This window comes from Cryptotermes secundus, unplaced genomic scaffold (genome assembly GCF_002891405.2).
Source record: "Cryptotermes secundus unplaced genomic scaffold, Csec_1.0 scaffold572, whole genome shotgun sequence".
Lineage (NCBI taxonomy): Eukaryota > Metazoa > Arthropoda > Insecta > Blattodea > Kalotermitidae > Cryptotermes > Cryptotermes secundus.
The window spans coordinates 1,372,974-1,391,769 of NW_019725849.1; the positions used below are offsets into that span (position 1 = coordinate 1,372,974).

Consider the following 18,796-nt stretch of genomic DNA (forward strand, 5'->3'; position numbering starts at 1 on the left):
CAAGAATGTTTTCTTCGAACATTACTTCGGGTTCGATACACGTGACATGTGATAAGTTATGAGGGGTTAGTCTAATGTGATGCAATCGAAACTGCTGATGTGAAATTTAAATTATTATAAAATTGGAACAGCTTCAACGTATAGACAAAACATCTATTTTTAAGTATAATTTTAATATAATGACATCACATTTAAAACATAAATACATATTGATTTCCAAGCATCCGGAAAGTGCATTCTATGTATGATAATACAATGAACTCGTAGTGATTTATTCGAAAACACCTGAGTCGGTAAATAGTCTTAGTTACTTATGTTTTTCAAGAAACTTAGTATGTATTGAAATTCCAATATTTATATTCACTCAACTGTTCGGGAATTCGTAATAAAAAGAAAGGCTTATACACGGTGTTAATTTGATACAGAAAATTTCGTGCTATTATTCACATGCCATTCAACTATGGTTTCTGATTTTCGGTGCCCGCTCCTTTGATTATGGGTGCCCAAGAAAACCACCCAGAAGTACCACAATATTTTTCAAACATAAAATCTACTCAGAAACAATTGCTGGCCGTAAATAAACATAAAATCAGACAAAGAAAGTAGGAACATATTTTGAAATATCTGCTGACAGTTTACAGCACACATCAGCAAATTAATGTTTAACAAGCCATGGCCAGAAATTTATTCTAAATATCCACAGCATAGAAGAATAGGAGAATGAACGGGGAAGCAAAATTCTGAATACGTACAGATTCTGGACAAAACCCAAAGACAAGAAAGAGGAAGAAAATTGTTGAACGCACAAAACAAGAGAAAAAAGGGCAAGGAAACATGATCTTAAATAGCCATTGACTCTCTGTACCAGAAAGAAAGAAAGAAAGAAGAATGACACAAGGAGAGTTGAAGAGTCATAACCAAATAATTACTCAATCTGGACCGAAAAGAGAAAATAAAAAGGACAAATGATCAAATTTAGCAATAGCTGCTGACTGTGGACAAAGAAAAACTAGAGAAGTCTATAAGTAGTTGCTGACTCTGGAAAACGAAGAACTACAGAATGGAGGAAAATAAGCACACGAGTAGCTGGAAATATGCGTTGAGTTTGGTGAACACACAACTATAGAAGATGGGCTAGACAACAATTAGAATAATATTAGAACTGGAATAATAACACATATTATTACGATTATTGTAAGCAGCTGCAGTTTCCCGACAATAGGAACTGCAGGTTACATGAAAAGGAACTTGTTTAGGAATAGTCACTGATTATGGACGTCACAGAACCATACAAGAGGGGATGAAGTAACATAATTAGTAATACCTGCTGACCCTGGATAGCACAGAACTGCAGATGAAGGAACAGAGTTTGCCTGCTGACTCTCCTCTGCCCACAACTATGGAGGGGAAGGGAGAGAAGCATAATTAGAAAGAGCCACTTACTATGAAATATATAAAACTATAGAATAGGGGATAAATGAGCATAATTAGGAACAACTACTAACATTTGATCACAAAGGACAACGAAGAACGTATATAGGACAATAATTTGAAATATGAGCATGCTCGATAACTTGATTTATAGCATGAAAATGTGTGGAACCATTTCCATAAACAGGATTATACGATTAGTTTTATTATTGGTTATGTAATGTGTGTTTTGCGACGAAGAGCCTCATCTGCAGATATAATTTAGACGAAAGCTATTCTTCACATGGCTGAATTCTTTTTGCAAAGTCGGTCATTTGGGCAATGAGTCTTTTCGTTGACAGCAATTCTTGTGAACTACCTACAGTTGGTGAGATTTGTACGTGCATGTAAGCCAGACAATGAAGCAAAAATAGTGATCCCATTTAAGTAAGGGATTACAGGAAGTTTGTAGCGATATACACCTATAATAAAATAAGTTTATTTTATCCACACATAGATTTCTTGCGGAAGACTGTGTTCGTTTCTTCGAAAACTACGTGTATATTTATATGGCACGAGTGGACTATACATACATATGCAACACACACAAAAACATAAAGGGGTTGGACAAAATGTAAACAATAAAGATACTGTATACTTTTATTTATTAATATGGCTTTGGACAACCTTTTGCCCCCTATAGAGTCGCAGTCATTCTTGAAATGAACTCATACAAGTTATGAACAGTCTCTAACGGCATTTTACACCATTCTTCCTGAAGAACATCTTCAAGATGGTTTAGAGGTGTTGAAGGTGGAATTCTGTTCCTAAGTCTAGTCTCCAAAATTGACCAGATTTATCCAATGATGTTCAAATCTGGTGATTGAGGTGGCCAGGGAAGATGCTGAGGTTCACCTTAATGCTTTTAGAACCATGACTGAACTGTTCAAGATATGTGAATGGAGACATTGTCATCTTGGAAAACTGCAACGTTGTTCGGAAATAACGTCTGGATTATGGGAATCACCTGATTACCCAACCTGTCCACATACTTCCCTTGCAGTAATGCGGTAATGGGGGGTAACAATGGGAACACGATACTGCTGTCCAGGTCATTACAGAACCCCCCCATGTTTCCCTGTTGAAAGTAGGCATTCTAGATTTTAGACTTCCTTAGGTATTCTCCGAACATAAACTCTTCCTGATGTAAGAAACAGCCTGAAGGAAGTTTCATCTGATCGCAACAAGAGCGCGTTCCCAGTTGTCTCATGTCCAGCTTTTGTGGTCTTGGCGCATCTGAGCATTACTTTCAGCAATAAGAAATTTAGCAATTGCAGACCTGCTTAGAATGTTGGATTTGTGAAGCTCACGTCAGACAGTTTTGTGGAAACACGGTCTTCAAGAAAAATATTCAGTTATGTTGTCACATGTGCTGCAATAGTTCTGTGATTTTTCGAAACAATCCTTCCCAATATGCGATGGTACATTCAAGTCAACGTTGATTTTCGTTCACGGTTCCTCCTCGCTGATGTTGTCTTCCCAAGATTCGTGTATGCCGACATAAATCTGGAAACGTTTCACTCTCGATAGGCTTAATAATAGGACAGTTTTAATTACAGATGCTATAGCTGGTCGCACATCAGCGATCTGTCCTCTTTTAAAATCGGAAAAGTCTCCCATTTTCCCATTCTTTCACAAGAACTGTCACTCAATACACTCACTAATGCACTGACATGAGCACTACAGAGTGAAAACATAGGGAAGAACATCCATTGTTGCCAACTTAAGTACTTCCAATGTAGCCAACATAAATTCTATTCCTATATTTCTTAATATTTCCATTATTTTTTCACTTCTTGTATACATATATGTGTGTGTATATGAAACATAGACATATCTTAGGAATTTATAGACTTATATACAAATCACATAACCAAGCGAAATATATACATAGGCCTATGTATGAAAGGTGGGTACGTCTAGATACAGGTTGTTTAGAATCTGGATGCCATAATATAAAAAGATTCTTAAGGTGAACACCGAATTTTATTAATTTGTAGCAATCAAATGAAGTGACATTATATTAATTGATATTGACAATATCTTTGAACTCCTACCTGAATTGCTTATGAATATGAAAACATGATAATTTATGAAGAAAAACCCGGCACACTTATAATACTGAAATCATTAGTGTAATTGGTAGACATAGAAAAATATATTTCGTATAATTTGAACTAAAAAGTGGAGGAAGTTCCAAGTTTATCGGAAGAAGTTTCGCAATCCTGTGCTCAGTTACATATTGGCCTTGATCACGGCAAAACCCACAGGCGTTAAGATCCAATTTCCAATTGGACTGTGATCCAACATCGGTGATTTTGCTGACAGATAATCCAGCAAGTTATATCCAAACTTCCGAATATGAAGCACATATCTTCGAAAGCAACTGTTAAGCAGCTTAGCAACACACAAATGCCAGCAATGCTGATGGGGAAGGCAGCATGATTATCAGCATAGGAGTAGTCTCGCTTACAGTAGCTGAAAAGCCTCACGACTGTCGTCATGATGCTTCTTCACTGACACTGAAGTTTCTTCAGAGATACAAATTTATTTTTCTTCTGGGAGAGATACTTACTGAATTTTTACAAATATTAAAACGTATTTAAGCGTCTTCAGAAATATAAACACACTCAGGATTCTTCAGATGTACAGATTTAATTACGTATCTTCTGGAAGACAAACTTACTGAATCTTCTACAAATATTAAAAATGTATTTAAACTGCTTCATGAATAGAAACGCACTGAAACTTCTTCAGAGTACAGACTTAATTAAGTTTCTTCTTGGAAAAAACTACTGAATATTTTATAAATATTAAAACGTTTTTAAATTCTTCAGGAAAGAAACACATTGAAGATTTTTCAGATGTACAAAATTAATTCTATTCTGGAAGATAAATTTGCTGAATGTTCTACAGATATTAAAACATATTTAACCTTCTATAGAAACAAGAATATATTGAAGCTTCTTCAGAATAAAACAATACTGAATGTTTTGATAAATAAATTATTGAAGCCCCCTCGGAAATGTAAATATATTGATTCTTCTTTGGAAATATAAGCTCAGAACATCACATTCATTTGTAGTATCGATACGAGACGAAGGCATCCTGACATATTCGTACTAGAGGAAACCTCAGCGCCATTACTTCCATGTGCAAGACTTTGTTTCACTCACGTACATTGACAAATTATATACAACGCAACACTCAGCATCCAAATAGGTACAGGACATGTGTTTGAGAGGAAAGGGCATATATTTCGAGGGATGAAAAGCCAGGCCATTATGTCACCAGCACCGTGAGGGTACGGTCGTTTGCCTGGGCTGAACTTCCGCCTTGACTGGAAGGAAGAGCTTCTAGAACACAGCAAAGATCTTGCCAGCTGCAATGAGGATTCTGAGGTCGGTGCTAGGACAAGACGAGGAACGAGGACATGAGAAAACTTTTGGAAACTGATAAAACAGAGAAGAAAGACGACTGTATCAAAGAAATTTGAAGGAAATTTCAGGCAGGAAGACCACTAAGCGTGATCATGATATTTCTGCTACTGAAATCTTGCGGGAAGGCGTGAATGAGTACAATGTTGGGTGAGATGGAACAATTCAGCTAGTCTCAGAACCGGGATTTTGAGCGAATGTTTGGCGCGGCAGAGGCACAAGAAGGTGGACTTCGTCATGTTCGATGAAATTAGGGTTTCGAATTTGATCCTTACAAGGTCGCCAGAAAAATGTCGGAATCTCATCAGCATTACAAGTAAGGAACATGACTGTTGAATAAAGGACTTATGTGTGATTTATTTAACGACTCTGCAAACATCTCAGCTCAGAAAACGCCTTATAATGCAAAATCCTGTCTATGGTACTTACAAATGATATCAAGGACTTCACTGCATAAGTCGGTTTCACTAGATCCTGTGGCGAGTAACGGACAATAATCAGGTATAAATATTACAAAGATGATCTACTGAAAGGCATTAGGATTGTAAATGGTCGCAAATTTTTCATTTTACTTTTCAAGTGGGATCCGTTTTTGCATAAATAAAGTCTGGATTCGACTTGAAACATAATATAATTATAAAATTGTTGTCACTTTGAGTTTTAGTGGCTTCGGTGTGAATTCGTGTGCGATTTCCACATGATGGTAGTCATTTAGAGGCCAAAACACGTCGTGAAGCAGATTGCGTCTTGCGCACTCGACTCTGCGTCACGTTATAGCGTGATCATATATAGGCCCTTAGCGTTATATGACAGAGAGACAAAAAGAAAATGAAAGAATTAGAAAGGAAGCGAGGGGCATAACTTGAGGCAACATACCGGTATTTATTTGAACGGGCAAAGAAAAACACAAAAAATTCCCAGGACAACCGTTGCCAGAACAGAGGTCCGCAAATGGGATGCCGATTCTAGGAAGGGGCATGCTGAGCACTGGAGCGTGGAGAAGTGTCTGAATGGAAATCGTTGTTCTGTTACAACCGACTGGGCAGAAACAATTTAAATCTCTTTCCTTACTTTGGACTCAGATATTTCACAAAATTTTCCTGCTTCTTGCCGTGGGAACACGGCTACCAAATGAAGACTTGAAGACAGAATTTACGTTTGGCATACCAAAGTCTCGGCGAGGTAAGCCAGCTCTATACTGGCGCGTTTCGGGGGCAGCGAACTGCAATTCTGGTGAAGAGCCGTCAGTTTTCACACCCGAAAGTCATCCGCAGTTTCCTGCCAACTTCCCCGCGTGGCTGCCGGCCGTGCGAATTGCGACGGGCTTCTGTAATACGAGGAGTGAAAAGTTGATGAAAATGCCTTTCCTTCTCCTGCCCATTTTCTTCATCACCTCCTTTCAGATGACAGAACTCGTGCGTCTCTCTTGCAACGTCGGCTTGCAGTTTTCTGCCCATAAAGCAAATAATCACGATTTCGATTCCCGCTGAAGTTATTGGGGTTTTCAATTGACCTAACCCTTCCAGCTGGCATACGGCCCTGCGATCGAATCAGACTTTAACAGAAATGAGTACAAAGAATCTTCCCGCGTAAGACTAACAATCTTACCGCTTTCTATGCGCCGATTATCTATAGAAAATTTGGGAACCTCGACGTCTCGCAACACTATGGGTCTTAAAGGCCCGTTACAGAGATAGCTTTACAGCTTTACAGCTTTTTTACAGATAAATATGTTCTCACAGAAGAGCATCCCGCATTTCGATTATAAAGACCAGCTGATTCACGGAGTTTCGGTAGGTTATCATTGTTTCTTACGAGACTAACACGAATCACACAAACACATAACTGCAGGTTATAGAATGTCAAAGAATTTGGCACAGGTAATTGCTGCTGTTTGCTGACGTTACAGGCCGTCTGGAGCGGAGGAAATGAGAGATTTAATGGAAGAGTATATTTCAGATACAGCTCTCATCTGATTTGACTGAGTTGTGCGCCAGACGCGGTGTCGCGTAGCCTTGTGAGAGGGAACCATGACCTCTACCTGGAAAGATATTCTCGTCCAGTCCTCCTAAAGAATTTTGCGGGCATATGGAAACTTGCTCCTGCAGGGAGGCAGATACTGCCTGCACCCACCGCCAGCTTTCAACAGCAATTTAGCTTACTTTCCTTATTTTGAAAAAAAATACAAATAGGCTTATGAGATTACTTTGATGTCTGTGTATCATCCATTCCGTTGTTAGGCAACAGCTAAGTAAACACGTTCCGGCGGCAATGAATACACACGCAGCAATAGACGAATTTTTGGACGCGACGTTTTCTACGCGGTCCGCATAGTGTGAAACGAAAGTAGGTAATTATGATTCCAAAGAACGTCCTGTTGTTTATATTATTATTTCTCTTTTCTGCTTCATTGTTCTTATTCATTTTTCCGTCTTCTAAAGGAGCCGCTGTTGGCATTTCATCTCCTCTTCGTTCTGTTCAAGACTTTCCTATTCTCCACAGCGTCCAGACAGACTCTGGGGCCCATAATGCTGCCTATCCAATGGGTATCTGGGGCTCTTTCTCCAGGGGTTAAACGGTCGGAGCGTGAAGCTGGCGTCTCACCTACATCTAGTCCTAAACTCTCCCACAACTTTCATGGCATAATGTTCAATTAGTTAAGCACAGGGATAAATTTAACTTTTATCTCTTTTTGTGAAGTTCCTTTCAGGGGAAACTGAGTGGGACGGGTGGTCGGACGGACAGAGACAAGTTTCACTACGTGTTTCAGAACAAGAACCTGCAGCTGAATTCTAAAAAGATATTGTTTTTCTGGTGTTACTTCCATGTTACGTGGGCCCCTTGTCCCCACGGCATTGCGCGTCCTCAGGTTGCGGATGGAGGAGACGGCCTTCAGATATGGATGGTAGCTGCGAATATACTGAATGAACTGTAACAGACAGCCGACGAGGGGTGGTCATCCTTTTTGGGCGTTGGGCCTGGGGCTAACAACTCCTCACTTTAAAAAATAAGTTTGTTATGAAAGTTGTCAAGAAACCTCGGACATGGACGGATTCTTTGGGTAAACGATCTAAGCGAAAGGAAACATGTATGAGATTTGGTATTTGAAATGTTAGTAGTACGTATAGGGCAGGATCACCCAGGGCAGTGGCTGAAGAAATATTAAATTATAAGTTAGATTTAATGGGAGTACGGAGTTAAGATGTTACAGAGGAGGCACCGAACCAGCAGGCGAACTTACATTTTCCTATGGCAAGGGGAATGAAAATCATGAAATGGGTTCATGGCTTTTCGTACATAAGAGAATCATGTGAGCAATTAATGGGCAGAGTTCGTATACAGAACACTAAGAGGTCGCTGGTGTGATTATCATCGTTCTGAATGTTCATGCCCCAACAGATGATAAAATTGATGATATGAAAGACAGGTTCTACGAAGAATTAGAACATGTATTTGACAACTTCCCAAGGTACCATATGAAAATTTTGTTAGGAGATTTCAATGCCAAAGTAGGGCTGGAAAGACATTTTCAAACCAAAGATTGGGAATGAGAGTTTGCATGAAATTAGTAATGATAATGAAGTTAAAGCGGTAAATTTTGCAATATCAAAAAAACTTTAGGTCAAAAGTACAATGTTCCCACATCGTAACATCCATACATTTACTTGGACATCTCCTGATGGGAAGATACACAATCAAATAGACCATATTTTGATAGAAAGGAGACGGCACTCAAGTATACTTGATGTCCGATCATTCAGGGCAGCAGACTGTGATACTGACCACTACCTGGTGGTGGCAAAGGTTAGGGAAAGACTGGCAGTGAGCAAACAAACAACACACAGGGTTCATATGGAGAGGTTCAATCTCAATAAATTAAACGACATAGAGGGTAAAGAGCAATATCGTGTTGAAATCTCAAATAGGTTCGCGGCTTTGGAAAACTTGGACACTGAGGTGGATGTTATTACAGCTTGGGAAACTATTAGAGAGAATATAAAAATGTCTGCCAAAGAGAATCTATTTTATTATGAACTAAAGAAATATAAACCATGCTTCGATGAAGCCAGCTAAAAATTATTAAACCAAAAGAAGCAAGCCAAGTTGCAGTGGTTGCAGGATCCAAGCGAAATAAATGGGGATAATCTGAACAATATAAGACGTGAAACCAGCAGGCATTTCAGGAAAAAGAGGAAATATCTGAAAGACAAAATTGTTCATCTCTGCAACAGATAGTAAGAACAAGAACATTAGAGACCTGTATAGGGGAGTAAATTACTTTAAGAGGGGTTACCAACCTAGAAGTAACTTAGTGAAGGATGAGAATGGTGATCTGCTTGCAAATTCCCACATTTTTAATAGGAGAAAGAACTGCTTCTCTCAGTTATTGAATGTACATAGGGTCAGTGATGTTATACATACAGATGAGCCACTAGTACCTGACCTTGACCGTTTTGAGGTTGAAACTGCTATTGGAAGTCTGAAAAGGTGTAAATCGCCAGGAAGTAATCAAATTTTGGCAAACTTATTCATGCAGGAGCTGAAATATTACGTTCTAAGATCCACAATCTAATTACTTCTATTTGGCATAAGGAAAAACTGCCTGATCATTGGATTATTGTACCAGCTCACAAGAAGGGTGATAAAACTGACTGTAGTAATTATCGGGGGACATGACTGCTATCAACTTCATACAAAATTTTATTCAATATTCTTTTCTCATGGTCAAGTCCATATACAGATGAAGTTATTAGGGATCATCAGTGTGGGTTTCGGCGTAACAGATCAACTACTGATAGGATCTTTTGCATTCGTCAGATATTGGAGAAAAAATGGGAGTACAATGAGACAGCACATCAGCTATTCATAGACTTCAAGAAAGCCTACAGTTCAGATCTGAGCAAAGTATTATACAGTATTCTCAGAGAGTTTGGGATACCCATGAAACTAGTTAGGTCGATTAAACTGTGTTTAAACGAAACGTAGAGTAAAATCCGCGTAGGTAAATATTTGTCTGATAAATTTCCTATTCAGAATGGTCTAAAACTAGGAGATGCTTTATCGCCACTCCTTTTCAACTTCGCTTTGGAATATTCCATTAGGAAGGTCCAGGAAAACCAGGTGGGACTGAAATTAAATAGGGACATATTAGCTGTTGGCCTATGCCGATGATGTGAATCTACTGTGTGATAATGTAGATACCATAAAGAAAAACACACAAACTTTAATTGACGCAAGTAAAGAGGTTGGTCTAGAAGTACGCACAGAGAAAACTAAGTATATGTTGCTGTCTCGTCACCAAAATTCAGGGCAAATCATGAGATATACCTGTATACAGGTAACAAACCAAAACCTGATTCAGGAGGAAATTAAGAGGAGATTGAACTCGGGTAATGCTTGCTACAATTCAGTCCGGAACCTTCTGCCTTCTCGTCTGCTGTCTAAAAACATAAATTTATAATACACGAAAATATAATTCTGCCTGTGGTTCTTTATGTGTGTGAAACTTGGTCTCTGATACTAAGGGAGGAAAATAGATGAGTGTGTTTGAGAACAAGGCATTGAGAAGAATATTTGGGCCGAAAAGAGATGAGGTGACAGGAGGTTGGACAAAACTGCATAATGAGGAGCTTCAGAACTTGTACTCTTTTCCAAGTATACGAGTAGAATTAGAATGATCAAGGTGAAAAGGATGAGATGGGCGGGACATGTAGCGCGAATGTAGGAAAGGAAGAATACATATATGATATTGGTGAGAAAACCGGAAGGAAAGAGACCAATAGTGAGACGAAGTCGTAGGTGGGTGGATAATATTAAAATGGATCGTAGAGATATAGGATGGTATGGTATGGACTGGATAGATCTGGCTCAGGATAGGGACCAGTGGAGGACTCTTGTGAATACGGTAATGAACCTTCTTGTTCCATAAAATGCTGGGAAGTTCTTGAGTAGCTGCACAACTGGCGGTTTCCCAAGAAGGGCTCAGCTTCATGAGTGAGTGAGGGTGTTTTTTTTTTTTGCTAGTGGGGTACTGAGGCCACTTCTGGCCTATTGTACCAGCCCCAGATCATAGGTGAGGGTGACTGTGGAGCAATTGGTCGAATGAAGATTGGCAGGGGAAACCGAAGTACTCGGTGAAATCCTGCCCCAGCGCCACTTTGTCCACCACAAATCCCACTTGACCAGACACGGAATCGAACCCGGGCTGCCGCGGTGGGAAGCCAGCGACTAACCGCTTGAGCTATGGTGCGGCCGAGTGAGGGTGGTTACTTACGTTTACTGTCTCTAGCTTGTTAGACTCAACACACGTCGCCTTCCGAACCCAATTTTTCTGGGGCACTCTGTGTAACGATTCTTGTGTTCCCGCACTAAGAGGTCCTGTCTTTGAAATCTGACACCCATAAAAACGTGACAACAACTTTACACTATTTGTGACTAAAACAATGTGAGACTGAGTTCTTTAGAACAAATATCACGCCACGGTCTACTTTATACACGTTTAGTTACCATATTTACTATAAAATATATGAAGGTTATGTACTCGTTATATTTGCGGTTCAGATATTTCTCTTGTGGTGGCAGACAGAGAGAATGGAATCGACTTCAACCGAAACACACGTGCACTGGCAAAACCGACAAATTTCTTGCAGTTGCCTCTCCAGAAGATATACTCCTTTTATTTATCATTTTCTTTCTAAGATGCCCCTTTTGCAATATTATATTTAAGCATCCTGTTGCACTCTACACGATAAATGATACAAACTCCGTCCTAAGTGCAAACAATATACATTTATATGTCTTTGATCTTGTTCTTTCTACACTACATGTTTCGGCCTCTATCGGCCATCATCAGGTGTATACTCTTAACGTTGCTGCCACACTGAACCCAGTCTAAAACTTAACATTTAAAAACACAATGTCACNTAGCACGAACGGGGGAAACAAGGAATGCATATAGGATATTGGTGGGAAAGCCAAAAGGAAAGAGACCACTGGGAATACCAAGGCGTAGGGGGGTGGACATTATTAGAATGGATCTTAGAGAGATAGGATGGGGTGGTATAAATTGGATTGATCTGGCTCAGGATGGGAACCAGTGAAGGGCTCTTTTGAACACGTTAATGAACTTTCGGGCTCCATAAAATGCTGGGAAATTCTTGAGTAGCTGCAGAATTGGCGGCTCTTCAAGAAGGACTCAGCTCTATGAGTAAGTAAGTAAGTAAGTAAGTAATGTGTGTGTAACTGCAAACATCCCATGTAATAACGGGGCATGTGGTAGCGTAGTTGGTTAAGACACTCGTATGATGAGACGGTGCATCACCCATTCATGGATTTCAAGAAAGCCTATGAATCATTTAGCATGGAAGTATTATACAATATTGTCACTGAATGTGGTATATACCCTAACTAATCAGATTAAATGGAACCTATAGTGAAATCTGAATAGGCAGAAATTTGTCTAATACTTTTCTTATTCGAAATGATCTAAAACAAGGAGACGCTTTATCATCATTGCTTTTCAAAGTTGTTTCAGTATATTCCATTTAGGAAGGCCCAGGAAAACCAGGTAGAACTGAAATTGAATGGGACACATTGGATTCTGGTCTACGCCGGTGATGTGATTCTAGTGGGAGATCCATAAATACCATAAGAAACACAAAGATCTATTTCATGATCGTGAGGTTTAATGATCTAGAAGGAAGCAGAAAGAAAAGAAAATATATATCCATCTCTCTTTACCGGATTTCAGGGCTAAGTAATAACACAAACAGCTAACGAGTACTTTAAAATAATACAAGGTTCAAATGTTCGGAAGCGACAATTACCAATCAAAATTTGATTCGAAAGAAAATTAAAGGCATAAGAAATTCGCGTAATGCTTGCTACCATTCGATTCAGAACCTATATTTTATGTCCTGTCTAAAAAATTTAAAAATTATATAGTCAAAACTACGGATTTTCCTTTAGGTTTGTAAGGGTGTAAAAATTTGTCTCTGACAAAGGTAAATTAGAACAGGGTGCTAAGGAGAACATTTGGACCGAAGAGGGATGAAGTGACAGGAGGTTGCAGAAAACTGCATAATGAGGCGCTTCATAACTTGTGCTCTTCTCCAAGTATAATTAACATAATCAAGTCAAGAAGCATGAGGTTGGCAGAGCATGTAGCACGCATGGGGTGAACAATAATGCAGCAAATGTTTTGGTGGGAACGTCTGAAGGATAGAAACCAGTAGGAAAACAGACGTAGAAGTGAGGATAATATTAAAAAGAATCTTAGTGATAAAATGGGACATAAACTAGATTCATGTGGCTCATAATAAGGACAAGTTGTGAACACGGAAATTAAACTGCGTTTTTTCGTTAACAATTAGTGCCTTGATCATCTGATAGTCTAGTGCCTTTCAAGAAGTACTTAGCAGGATGGAGTAAAATCAGCCAGTTAGTTAGTTAGTTAGTATTTAAAAGTATGAATGCACATCCACTCGGCCATGACTCTCTTACCATGCTGACGTGACCAAGAAACAGCAAAAAGAAAAAGAAAAATCAGCGCCTTGGGGCCCCAAATCTTACGACTACATGCTGACCGTTCGGCAGTGTCATCCGCCTGACGCTTTCCGTTACCATCTCCTTCCCGATACCCAGCACCGACAACAGCCACGATATCTACAGGACATTGCTGCCAACAACAGGAAGCTGAAGCAATGCAGACAGGAGAAGGAAGACAGAGTAACAGGTAGGGTTATCAGTATTACTTTCCCCTTCTTATTTTCTATATGTGGAAAAGTAATTTTACTGTCTCAAATTCGAACCCGCCTCAATACAGGAGTGTTTAACGTTCACCTAAATTATTACATGAGATTTAATAGATTTGATCACTGAGTTTGGTGTGACAAGAAGTAGCGTAGCAATGTTTGCAACCTCACTGTGACTAAGACCCTGTATGGCCGTGCCATAGCTCAAGCGGTTAGTCGCTGGCTTCTCAAGGCGGCGGCCCGGGTTCGATCACAGGTCTAGTCAAGTGGGATTTGTGGTGGACAAAGTGGTGCTGGAGCGGGTTTTCTCCTAGTACTTCGGTTTCCTCTGCCAATCTTCATTCCACCAAATTCTCCATCATCATAATCACCCGGGGCAGGCTACAATAGGCCAATCAGTGGCCGCCGTGCCGACTGGACCCAGTTGGACTTCACCCCAGGCTAAGCGAATTAAAAAAAAAAATAGATCCTGTATGAACCCATACATCTGATAATCCTTACAACAGTTATTGGATTCGATCAAATGCACTGCATATTCCCTTCAGAACAAACTTGGTAAAGCAGGATGACCACGACCTTTCAGATCCGCACAATATTTTCAATAGACGAAGAATCAGTTCTCTCAGCCACTGAATGTACACGGTGTCCGTGATTTTAGGCAGATAGGGCAGATAGGACACGATCCTAGCCCTTTTGAATATTACAATACCACTGTACAGTTGAAATGGTATAAACCTCCAGACATTTACTAAATTCTAGTAAAACTGATTCAACATTACATTCTGAGACCCATAAACTCATTAATTCTATACTACACTGTAGTAAAAAAATAATAAATTAATTAAATACTGCGCCATTAAGGCATAGGGAGCGGGGATAGCGAAATTGGTATAGCGACTGGCTATCGGCTGGACGACGGGGGAGTCGGAGTTCGAGTCCCGGTTGTGTGAAGAATTTTCTCTTCTCCAAGTCTTCCAGACATGTTCTGGGGCCCACCCATCCTCCTATCCATTGGGGACCGGGGACTCTTCCCCCGGCAGTAAAGCGGCCGGGGCGTGAAGCTAGCCATTCACCTCCAACTAGTGCCGAGGTCAAGAAAATATGAACCTATGCAACCATTCTCCCATACACCTTCAAGACGCAGTGCTTAATTTGTTAAGTACAGGGATAACTTCTTTTTCGCCACGATGGCTTATGGTGTAGTAGATTCATGCGCTGTTCTTGACCTCAGCACTAGTTGAAGGTGAGTGGTCAAATTCACCAGCTTTACCCCCGGGGAAGAGTCCCCGGTAACCATTGGTTAGAAGGCTTGGTGGACCTCAGAGCCGGTCTGGACAACATGGAGAAGAAAGAAGTCTCTTCTCTACAGGGACTCAAACTCCGACCTTTCGATCGTCCAGCCCGTAGCCAGTCGCTTTATCGACTAACCTCTTCAGGATTCCTCTATGAGACGCCTTCAAGATATAAATTCAATAATGTAATAGAAATTATTACATTAGAGTCGCGAGAGACTTCAATGCACGGGTTGGAAAAGAACCCATTTCTAACTTAAGGGAAAGTGGAAATCAATAGCTCTAATGGAAATTTGTTAAAGAGATTTATTGGCTGTGGTAACTTACGTATACTCCTTCAGAAGTAAAGAAATATATAAATGTGGCTGTACAGCAGGAGGATTTAGGTCAATAATTGTTTATTTTCTTGAGAATAAAAAAGAAAGCGAATTATTGAAAGACGTTAGAATATGTGGGCGAAGAGATGGGGGTTCGGGCAATTCCTTTTTTTATTTCTTTTTGGAAGCGAAAGTAAAATTAAGAACGAGATGGCACATGAAACGGTAATAAAATTAAAGCGGAAAGGGCGATCGAAAACAATCTCTTGCGTCACAACAAAAACAAAAATTATTTGAAATCATATATGTTTAGTGTAATGAAACTCAATTGGCCGTGCAAGAAAGTAAAACAAAATAACGAAACACACGAAGAAAGAAGTATATAGCTGACATGTAGGTGATGGAGGAATGGAATGGATAACACTTTATCACGTGCATGAGTGACTATAGACGGGGTTTGGATTGGTGACTCGGTTTACTGACCACTTACACACATAATTCGTAACCACAAGTAACTGTAACATTATCGCTAATCTCCACATTTTACAAATGCTATGTTTTTCTAGTCTGCTTGCACTAGCCGTTTTCTGGTAACGGGTCTTAAAATGGACATTCTTCAGCTTCTCAACTCACATTTTGCCCGTTGGCTAATACTAATCACAACTGACTCATTGCTCCAATTGTCCTGCTGATAACATCTGTGCACGGACCGCGTAGGAAACGATTCATCTGTTGCAGCTCAATTGCTACTTATTAAGAATATGTTGCCTAGCACAAAGCGTTGTTTCGTTGACTGATTCGAGGTCGTTGCCTACCTATACTCTACAACAGCCGTGTCAAAAATGCGGCCCCCATAGCCACAAAGTGCGGCCCCTCAACTTTTAGAGCTAATTAAAATCAATATTAAAATTTTAGTAGAAATATTTTTTTGTAAAGACAATTTTCCAGCAGACCAGAAGACAAGAAGTCTCAAGCAGACATAACTTAGCAGGCTGTAAGAAATTCAATGTTTTGATATTTCTAACACAATTTCTTGTGTAATCTCTCTTTTTACATATTGAAAAGCTGTTTGATACTTGTCAAAAATGGCATTCTCTTGCTTTGAAAACTGTAAGATATGTGACTTTAGGTAATTATATTGAAATTATTCCTAAATAATAAATAGAATTAAATTTACTTGTATCAAAATCTAATGTATATTTCCATTTTGAACTGCGGCCCTGGACTCTTATTTATAGAGCTGAGGTGGCCCTTTGTACAAGTTGAGTTTGACATGCCTGCTCTACAATACTGTGACATTATAACCGAAGAGAAAGCAGCTACTATGTTACGACACGGTAAATAACTCATCAGCGCAATGACTGCACTCATCAGAAAACGATGTTTTCTGTGCGGTCCGAGTTTAAAAACATCACCCAACAATAGAAGAACTGTTAAAGCGGTGTTGTCTGTGCGGTGCGCAACAAAGCTATATAACAAGGACCGCACATGGTCCGCGATTTGCATATGGCTTTCAACCTTCCAAGTGTATACGATTATATAATAAAATTGTGCAGGCGACAAGCAGAAGTCAGCACAATGAACATGTTCGTAGTACAGGCCAAAATAAAGCCAGACATGTGAAATATAATAGGTTTAAACTTGGCGGTCGTTGTGATTCAACGCTGTGAAGGCAACACGACCTTGCCTCATCATTGAAGACAACAGAATTTTCCTCATTAGTGAAGACAACACAACTTTTCTTCATTAGTGAAGACATCAGGACTTTGCTTCATCAGTGATGATAACATGACTTTGCCTTATCAATGATAACACGACTTTGCCTCATCAGTGAAAACAATAAAACTCTGCCTCATCAGTGAAGACAACAGGACCTTTCCTCATCAGTGAAGACAACACGACATTGCCTCATCAGTGAAGCAAACATTACCTTGCCTCGTCAGTGAAAACAATAAAACTCTGCCTCATCAGTGAATACAACACGACTTTGCCTCATCAGTTAATATATATATAATTTGCCCTACCTGTGAAGACAACACGACATTGCCTCATCAGTGAAAACAATAAAACTCTGCCTTATCAGTGAAGACAACAGGACCTTGCCTCATCAGTGAAGGCAACACGACTTTTCCTCATCAGTGAAGGCAACACAACTTTGCCTCATCAGTGAAGTAAACACGACCGTGACTCATTAGTGAGGACAACACGACCTTGCCTCATCAGTGAGGACAATACGGCTTTACTTCATAAGTGAATACAACACGACTTTGCTTCATCAGTAAAGCAAACACAAACTTTCCACGGCAGTGAAGACAACTCGACTTTGTTCCATCGGTAAAGACAAAACGACTTAGAATTTATCATGTTCCAAAACTTGTGCTCATTTGTGTGCCATAAACTGCGATCTAAGCTCTTAAGTCCTTGGAATACCTGTAATTCGTATGGTTTTAGACGTACACTCTTCCGAAAATTGTGGACTTTAGGAATTGTAACTCTGTGTTTGCTACGTAGATATAACGTATTCGGACTTGATTTTAAAGGCTTGCCTCGCATGATCCACCTTTTCGTCAGAGCTCCTAGGCCGACCAATAATATATATATAATTTTCTCAATACTGCTAGTCTCTTTAATTACTTAAACCAGCCCCTAATGCTCTTGTCTTCACGCGGTATCACACCACAGTCAAGTTTAAATTAAAATTGAACTTCAATAATGGATTCAAATTCTGCACACCACAAAATGGCATGTCCTTCCTGCCCTCCGAGGGCCACTGCACTGATGGCACTGATCGCGCAAAACGTGTAATCAAAGCCATCAAAGCTGATGTCCGTTAACTACAATTGAGATGCGCGCGCAACCACAAACAGTGAAAGTGTTTGAATCTACGATGAAACTGAAAGTACCAGCATTCTTATATCTGTTTTCTTTTCTTAGTTGCGGATGTCTGAAATCCCAGCATTCTCTTTTGGTAGATCTTGTATGTCCGATGTGTCAAGAATCTTCTTCAAAAGAAATATTGGATTAACATTTCTTTTTCCTTGGCACTACAGCCCCAGTGGGCCTAGGCCTACCTCCATGAACTTCCGTTCACTTCGGTTTTTCTAGATCTTACACAGACGGTAGGACTCCTTGGGCGAGTGATCAGCTCGTCGCAAGGCCTCTACCTGTAGACAAACACAGAAAAACGCACACAAACACTAAACAATCATGTCCTGAGTGGGATTCGAACCCACGATCCCGGCTTCCAAGCAAGCGGAGACAGTGCATGCCTTAGACCGCTCGGCTACTGTGACCGGCCTTTAAAAATAACAAAATAAGAAGGGTAAAATACAAGGTATTTCCACAAACTGTGGCAGAAAGGAGTGCCTCACGTGGCATGACACCCAGGAGCAAAACTAGATTGCAATTGTTCAGCTGTGGTTCCTAAGATCAGTAATTGCAATAACAATGCAAAAATTTAAAAAGAAATTCTACGAATAACTCATCCCCTACTTCCCTTTCATTGCAATCTATTATTATTATTATTA

General features: G+C 39.8%; 1 protein-coding gene across 4 annotated transcripts in view; it reads right to left on the reverse strand.

The window, feature by feature from the left end:
- The window catches only part of LOC111863748 (troponin I), a 192,921-nt gene that overhangs the window by 106,095 nt on the left and 68,030 nt on the right, over window positions 1-18,796 (reverse strand). For 2 of the 4 annotated variants that reach the window (XM_033751202.1, XM_033751201.1), the window contains exon 2: window positions 1,325-1,397. The exons of the other annotated variants lie outside the window; for them this stretch is intronic. In XM_033751202.1, coding sequence (XP_033607093.1) covers window positions 1,325-1,397 — 73 coding nt within the window. The remainder of the gene's footprint in view (window positions 1-1,324; window positions 1,398-18,796) is intronic. 4 annotated transcript variants of the gene reach the window in all.